We start from the raw sequence: 8,903 nt of genomic DNA, 5'->3' as shown, positions 1-8,903 counted from the left end.
AACCATCTCGGATCGAGATTTAAGGTAATACCCTCCATTCTCGACGTAATGGCACTCGTACATGTGTACCACGTCATGCAAGTCAGACCCAAACCCATTCGCTCGTTCAAGATGTCTATGCAGCCTAATACCCTGAACATGTTTGGAGCGCATTGATGTGGCGTCAACCTATGGTGGAACAAGTAGTCCCGGGTAATCCTACGCATGGGGAGCGTCATTCCCCCTTGAATAAAGGCAATCATGGGAATGACCACTTCACCCACTCCTCTATCTAACAGTACTCCTTCGGGGGGACAGTACCGCAGAACCACCCACGGCGAGATATGGTATTTTGCCCTAAAAGCCTCCATAGCAGCTGGAGTGTCTACTAGTTTTTTGAATCTACCCATTTAAGCTGAACTGGAGAAACGGAAATAAAGACCGAGGAGAAAAATAAAATCCGTGGAGAAAATCGAAGCGACGGAGCGAACGGAACTTACGAATATCTTCACAAATGACCGGTGAGGTGATCGGAAATCTCTTCTAGGGAGAGCACTTCGCAGAAACGATTATGGAGATTTGAAGGAAGGAGGTGCTCAAGGATTTCTGGGCGCTGAAGTTCTCTGGAGCTCTCTGTTCTGATGTGCGGATAAAAAAGAAAAAAGGAGTCTCTCAAGCGCTTTATAAGGTAGGAGGGAGAGAGAAAAAACCCCTCCCGCTCACGAATTCAAGGAGCAATGCTGGCCGTCAGATCCACATCTCGCCGTTGGATGAAGGAGACATAAAGTTGTCTGGAGTAAATGGCCGCGCCTCGTAACTTGTGGCGCGTCAAAAGTAACTGCCCATGCGCGCGGACCAAGAAGTCATCCGTTCCATCCTTCATAAATGTCAAAACCCCGCTTTTCTCCTCGGAGGGAGATCAAAACCGGAGTTTTGAGGGGCTATTGTGGGGACCGGCCCAGAATAACAAGTTGGCTGGGCCTTGGGCCCGTCCGAGGACGATCCTGTCCGAAGAGACGCGCGGCCCATAAATCCCTACCCAAGCCAACTGGGCGAAGAAAACACGTCCGAGGAGTAATCCCTCCTCGGACATCCCAAAGTCCAGATCAATGATGCGTCCCAGTTACTATAGCCCTCACTCCCAACGCATAAACAGAAAGAATGCTCAAAATATCCCAGCAAAGGTTGTCACCACCACATTAAATGCACCACAACTACCCTCCTAGTCGCATTAATGAGGAGAAGACCCCTGAACAGTGTTACCTTAGTCACTGCAACTCACAAAGAACTGGTAAGGGCGTCTGATGGGACAGATGCTCAAGTGGGTGTTTGGATGATCAACAAGTATAGGGCCCAGATGATAGGAGAGGGCCTATATTATATGTAAGAGTCCCCCAGAAAGGAGGACAAAAAAAAGGAGAGAGGGGAGAGGGAAGAGAGAGAAAAGAAAGAAGTCATTGTATGAAAGCTTGTCCATGAATAGAACTTCGACTTTCACTTACATCTTCGTGATTTACGTTTCTACATCCACTAAGAACATGCAATGAACCGTTTGAGCCAACTGGAACCGAGTTCTTCAGCCCATACTCTACAAACTTCATTGTGTGGGACTTCTTGGGCCAGGGCCTGATCATTCAGGACCGGGTTAACGAAAATCGTGTCCCTACAATCTTTAAATTAAGAAATTTATCACTCAAAAACTAAACTTCACAATCTCTAATCAAACAATCTAACAATCAAATTTGAAAAACTAAAGTTTAAAATTTAAAATAATTTTTACTTCGACTACTATAAAAGATTTTGACCACTTGCGGGTTGGTTATCTTGAACCACAACATTTACACCCATCATGTAGCTTCTCAAATTTGTTTCATGATTCCATCAATATCGGGATATGCTTGCTTGGTTATTTCTTGATGGACAAGGAATATATTACTTCTTCTTTTTTTAACAAGAAAGAGCAATTGTTTTTTTAGTAAAGAATTGACTTTTCTTTTACTCTAAAGAATAGACTTTCTTTCTACACCAATTAAAACAAAGATAACCAAGCTAACTTTCCTACTTCATAAAAATATTAATAAAAATAAAAATAAAAATAAATAAACCCTAATAATTACCAAATCTTTTCTAAAAAAAATGAAAAAAAAAAAAACCCTAATAATTAACCAAATCTTAATAGAAATTTGAAGTAATTGGTTGTTGGCGTTTAAATTCTTTTGAAACTAACCTGAAAATTATGCTGCATGCAACGGGCAGTGCCCTAAGATTCTTGGCGTACTTAATGAACAGAGAAGCTATTCTAAGATTGTGGGATGTATCTAATGTATCTAAACTCCGGATCAAGCTCTTCATTTGACGTTGGCATCATCATGCTTGATCATAAACTAGTTTTCTAGTTATGTTTTCTAGTTATGCTGCGAACACTCGAGATACCAGGGTCCTTGACTGAAATTCTGAATTTGACCCGCCATACTTTTTTTAATAATTCGATAATTGAGAAAGGAGGGATTTAAACCCTATACTTTCCATTCAAAACACCAGAAGGTACCGGTCCAAGACTTGACCGCCATATCAATTACACTCCATTTTACTTTATTTATTCAATTAAAAAATCAAACTTTTTAAGGAAACCTCATTTTTGTGAGGTCTAATAATGGTGAAACTGAGGCTCTGAAACTACATTCAGAGCAAACAAGCCATGGGTTTCTGGATGAACGTCGACTACTTCAAGCTGACACCATTCAAAAGTAGAGAAAATGCTAGAAAATCTCAAATCTTTGCCAATTCTAATAATCAGAAGTTGTGAATAGAATTAGGATCAGAAGTTGTGAATAGAATTAGGAGCAGATATGTCATACATATATTTAAGTGAAAATTTTCACCCCAAGTATCCCCACAATTACAAGGCTATACCCCCTCTCTTAAGACCAAAAATAAAAACAAAAACAAAAACTAAGGGAAAATTTTCTATGTACATCTTCTCAGAACCACACTTGATAAACCTTAGATCCCACTTTTCCCTTTTCACTATTTTTCTAAGCCCCAATTATCTTAACTTCCCCCCAATTCTTATTCATTTACATGGCAAAACAAGGAATATTTCCACCATGTTAATTAAAAACACCCAAAACTTCTCTCTCCAATTATACCCCACTTCCCAAAACCACAATAAGGAAAATGATAATAATAATAATAACAACAAAGAAACAAAAAGGTCTGGATATAGAAAATATGTAGGTGAGGATAATTTCCTAAGACAAATCCAACAATTACCGTGGCCGTGATCGGGCAGGAAATGACTGAGCAGGCCGGAGGGTTCGTTGAGGCGCTGGGTTTCCAAATATCATGGTCTGAGACCGTGTCACCATGTCTACCATTGATGGGGTTTGGTAAGCTTGCACAAGGCTTGTACTATCTGTGGAATCACCTCGTGCAGTTGCCCTCTGCCATGAGTGCGAGCTCAATCCTGATAGAACATAAGCCCTTCCAGATGCCTCATATACCTGACGGTTTGCCATCCTTTCTTGCATCTCTTTCAACTCAGCACAAAGTGCAACACACAACCGGTCACCAGCACGTGCAGAGGGAGTCTCGGATAATACCCTATGACAGCTCTCCAGAGCGGAGACTGCGCCAGCTAGATCACCACGTTCAGCTGAAACTCTAGCTTCAGCCATTGCCTCTGCAGCATGCAGCCGGTTTCGCTGCCTGTCCACTTCCATGGACACAACCAGTTCTCCAGTGACTTCAGGTCTCTGAATATTTACTTCCCTGTCTTCTTCCATAGTCAACATTTCTTTTGTAACTGGGTCTTTATAAGCACATCTAAATTTTAGAAGTGTCATATCATCATTGGAACAACCAACTGGAATATTGATTGTCACCAAAAAGTTCCTCTCCTCTTCAGCATACATGTCTCCAACATCAATAAAGCCTATTCTTCTATCTGACAGTGTGCTGGTTCGGTAACTTCCTGCCTTTATTGAACTGAGTTCCAAACTTGGGTGAACACACTGTACTCTGACTTGTAGCTCTTGCACTACCACACTCAGGAGGCCCCCAATGCATTGTGCAAATGCATCCTGAATTACACCCTCGGCTTCTATGAAAGAAAATGTCCCCCCAGAAATCTCAGAGATTGAATGCATTGATGCAGCATCGTGGTCAGCACCAAATCCAAATGCATGCACCGGAATTTGCAAGCCTTCACCATTATTACGACGGGTTGAGATTGGTAGAAGTGATTGGTAGCGTGTTTGAGCATGGCTCCCCACAGGACCACCGACAGTATATGTATCCTGCCCATCAGATAAAAGTATAATACTGCAAACTGGGTTCTTCCACTTGCGGTCTACCAACACCTTTGCACCTTTCTTTAGGCCTTCAGCAATGTTTGTCCCACCGTTTGAAATTAGAGAATTGACAGCCTGTAATGCCTGCTGCCGTCCAGTATCAGTCATTTGACGAAGCGGAAAGAGGCGGCGGGCTGTAGACGAGAAAGCAATTACAGACAGCCGGTCAGAGGGGCCAAGGTTCTCTATTACAAAGCCCATGGCTCGTTTCAGCAAAGCAAGCTTGGTACCTGCCATGCTGCCACTGACATCAAGCACAGTGACAAGGTCAACTGGAGCACGAGAATTTTGAGGTACTGGTGGCGATTCAGTCAGGTTTCTGTTGCTATCTTGTCTTTCAATTGTAACTGGAGCCTTCAGCTGGATTAGTACGTTGAAATTATCATGAGAGGCTGACCTAGGAACAGCAGAAACTTCTGTATATGTTTTGATATCTATTGTTCCAGTAGAATTTTTATCAAAAGCTTCTTTAGCAGATGTGGTTTTCTCAGTAATCTCAGGTTGGTGATCCAAAACTTCATCATCATCAAAGACAACTGGCTCGGGGGCATGAAATATTGAAGATATCTGCCGACTTGCATCTAACCGAGGAGAAGGGAGACGTCGTAGAACAGTCATCCAAGCATCATCTTGAGGCCAACCCACAGGGTTGATTCTTGACCTTCCGTGGGAAAGATCAGATGCTGGGCTTTGAAAGGGAATTTCTTTCCATTTTGCTCGGCAAATTGGGCAAACTTGGTTCCCATGTTTTACATTCGAGGTAATACAGTGAAAGTGGAAAGAATGGGAGCATTCTGCAGTGAATATGGCATGACCCTGGCCTGGTTTCATGGTGGCCAGGCATATTGCACAAGTCTTCTGCAGTTTAGAAATGCAAGCTGGTGAGAACGAATGATCCCACTGACATATATAAGATTCTAAATAGCAACAAATTAAAAACATACATGCAAAATAAAAAATGATGAAATTGTGGCAACATAAATTGATGTGGAAGCCATCCATTGAAGACACTTCATACAATCTCTCCCCCCCACCCCACCCCAAAAAAAAAAAAAAAAAAAAAAAAAAAAAAAAAAAAAAACACACACACACACACATCAAAGAAACGGGACGAGGGGGAAGTCCAACTGCCAGAGAAAGGCAGGATCTCAGGCAAACCCATAAAATCCTAGAGGAAGTGCAAATCACTCTTTGTCATTAAAAGAAAAGTTTACTATGATGCCAACATAATAGACAGAAGTATTTAGACTATAGACAAATCTATGAAATTATTTACTTTCTTTAAAAAAATAAAATAAAATAAAAAAACCCTCTAAAATGATGGTTATAGGATATGAGTTGAATAAAAAACATAATTATTTGCAAATGTCCGTACCTCTAAATGCTCTCTTAGTTGAGAATCCCAGTTTTTATATTTTGGTGTTGCAGTTCAAATAGCTTTTAAGTCAATGCATAACTATTTATCTCAGAGTTCATCAACAACAGTAGAGAAATTATATTTTACAATACTAAAGTGGAAAAAAAAGGAACCACTTGATTTTGACAGGCATTATCAATTTTTGTAAGAAACCTAAAATTTCAGAGCTAAAATACTCATTATAACATCAGAGCATAACAATTAACATAAAAGATAGCCCCAGCGCCAGCTTCAAATGTCAAAAACCAATGGACAACTTTTTTTTTTTTGGGGGGGGGGGGGGGGGGGGGGGGGTTGCAGGGGGTTGTGTGTGTGGAGTTTTTATGGATTTATTATTATTATTATTATTATCAGTGGACTAACTGAAAATTTTCAAGCATCCTTGTTTAATGAAGATTGAAGGTTCAAGAGAACTATTATGCATGTTTATTTGTTGTGTAAATTTTACAATGCGATTTTCATTAACTAGATCTTTTCTGGTATGTGAACTTCTGAAGATTAACAGCGTTTGGAGGACTAACTCCAAAATCATATTTTACAAAATTAAGAGCCAGCATTATCAAAGTTAAGTTCAAATGGGAAAATGTAACGCATCTAGGTTAAGGGCTCAGATCCAAATCCACCTATTTTAGATTCGTCACTCTGAAAACCACCAAATTTTAATGTTCACTATTTCTGGATATATGTGAAATTGCCAAAGCCCACTGTGACACTAATTTGTCTGATACTGACCCTTTCTGTCCCAATGCAGGTCCACTATTGAGACCAGTGCATAAAAAGATTAAATAGAAGACAACATATCTATACCATATGATATATGCCAATCTCGAGAATTTCTTTTTTAAAAACAACTTATTCACAGACACTGTATGACCCTTTAGTAAATCAGCTAAGCAACAAGAAAAAGAAGTCAATGTTAGGTAGTCAAAACATTGGGGATGACATAATTGGTTTTTAACAACAATCAAGGAGGTGACTTTTTAAAAAGTAAGAATAATCAAACAATTCTCAACCCTTTAATTTTTCCCCTGGTTGAAATGCTGAAACTAATGATGAAGCTTTCAAGGCAATATAGCAAAAGAAGTAAAAGGAAAAATAAAAATAAATAAAAAAGCCCATCAAAAGAAGAGTAAATGATGATTTTCTCTAGCATTACTATTTAAATTTTTTTTTTTTTTTTTTTTTAATTTCTTCAACCACCCCTTTTTCCTTTGTTGAAGCTTATTTGCAGGAAAGCTCACAATCAACGGTCCACAGGCTTTTCTAGAATTGGCATCAAAAGGAGAGAGAGAGGTTTTTTGTGTGATTGTGGCATAGACACAGTGCAGTTGCTGACCAGACAAAGCACTTCCTTTGAAGAGAGGTTTGAAAAGGAAAGAAATAGTGCATTGTATTAGTGTATTTCCTTTTCTAATAAGCCAAACAAACATGGTCCTCTCAAAGGGACTACTCCACTTTATCCAACCCCACAACCCTCAATACCGCTTGAAAACAACATGACAACCAACACCCACCTCCACAATACGCACATACATCATCACATTATGACCCCCATCCCCCACCACCACTTGAATTCACTGACTGCGACACCAACAATTTCTTATCATTAAAAAACTCACACAAACACACATATTCTTGATACCAACAAATAAGACCCCGGTATTAACTATGACCGATACTATTACATAAATCAAATCAACTATTTGCATCCAAAAAAAGAAAAAAAAAAGTTATAACCAAAATAATCCAGAGGTTCAATCAGAATCTACAATAGATATTTTTTTTTTAAGCCAAGAAAACAGTAAACCACCCAACAAAACAACATTAAAAAAATAAATAAATAAATAAATAAAAAAAACACCTAAACTAAACTAATCTCATAAACAAATCTAAACATCCCTTAATATAATCAAAACCAACTTTCAAAGATTCATAATAAGAAACAACCCTTTAAAGAAAACCTCAAAACATGTTATATAGTATTGGGTCTAACGTAAAATGCAAACCTTTGAAGAAGATTTGGATCCGGTAAAAGACAAGCGGAGCCCCGAAGAGGAAGGAGTAGGTGTGGTCGGACGACGGTTGGAGCCATGGCCTGTGGAGAGAGAAACGGAGTCGGAGAGTCTAGCGGTGGATGAGGAGGAATCCTCTAGAGTTTGAGGAACGAAGAGGCAAGTGTTCATGCCAAGAGCTAGCTTCACTTTCCTCCATTTGCTTCCCATTATTATTGTTTCTCTTTCTATGAGATCTTATCTAATATTATCGTGGAGATTCAGTGTTAAAAATCAGATCTTTGAGCAGTGACCCATGATAAAGTTTCAATATTCAAAGTGGGTTATGGCCTAAGATTTCAGAGATTCTAAACTCACCATTGAAGATGCTATAAAAGGTGTTTTGAGATTATAGGCCTTGGGAGAGAGAAGATGGGTTTTGGTTTGGTTTGGTTTTTGACTTTTTTTTGTTAGGAGAAGGATGTGAGAGGCCTAATAAAGTAAGATAAGAGGATGAGAGTAGTCAGAGGAGAGAGCAAAGTTTAGGCTTTTTAATTTATGAGGGTGAGAGAATTGAGGAGGTGGTAGAAGTGGAATGGAACAAGTAATGTAGTTGTATTACGTTACACTACACGTCGCTGTTGAACAAGGAAAAGTTTTCTCTTATGGTCTTTTGATTGTGCCCACTTTCTTTTTCCTACTTTCTAATTGCCATTGGGATTTTTGTATTACATGACAACCGGTATACATTTTAGCTTGTGACTAGTCTCTAAATTCCCAATCCATCATATTACGGATGCAACCAGAATTGTGTAGCCTACTGCTCTTTTGTCCCTTTTTATTTTCATATAGTATAAAAAAATATGTAAGTTGTGGCATTCTCATGGTGTCCAAGTCACCCAGTAAACCGGCCTTCTTACTGCACCTAATCAGATTTGAATCGCCTGCTGTCTGAATCAATAACTCTAAAGGTCGGCGGCAAATCCTTACCCTCAAAATCCAACACTGGCTGGTCAATTGGTGGGTTTGCTCCTCCAAAACCCAAGCCGCCTAACTCGGCCATGAAAACCAACATATCCAACGAGTTTCAAGTGTTTTCCCACAATAAATTAGTGGAGATCCACCAGATCCAATGAGATCTTCACTTGATCTGACGAGATCTCA

At 39.5% G+C, this 8,903-nt stretch overlaps 1 protein-coding gene across 1 annotated transcript; it reads right to left on the bottom strand.

Moving 5' to 3' along the window:
* Positions 1–2,796: 2,796 nt before the first annotated feature.
* On the bottom strand, positions 2,797–8,323 carry LOC126725683 (E3 ubiquitin-protein ligase WAV3). Its single transcript, XM_050430518.1, has 2 exons — positions 7,755–8,323; positions 2,797–5,189 (listed from the first exon to the last, which is right to left on the bottom strand). Exons 1-2 carry the CDS (start codon positions 7,968–7,970, stop codon positions 3,249–3,251), a joined length of 2,157 nt encoding a protein of 718 aa, XP_050286475.1. The 5' UTR covers positions 7,971–8,323; the 3' UTR covers positions 2,797–3,248.
* Between the last annotated feature and the right edge of the window lie 580 nt (positions 8,324–8,903).

The sequence above is a fragment of the Quercus robur genome, chromosome 1 (genome assembly GCF_932294415.1).
Source record: "Quercus robur chromosome 1, dhQueRobu3.1, whole genome shotgun sequence".
NCBI lineage: Eukaryota > Viridiplantae > Streptophyta > Magnoliopsida > Fagales > Fagaceae > Quercus > Quercus robur.
The sequence above is the reverse complement of the archived record's forward strand: the minus strand, read 5'-3'. Positions and strand labels throughout refer to the sequence as shown.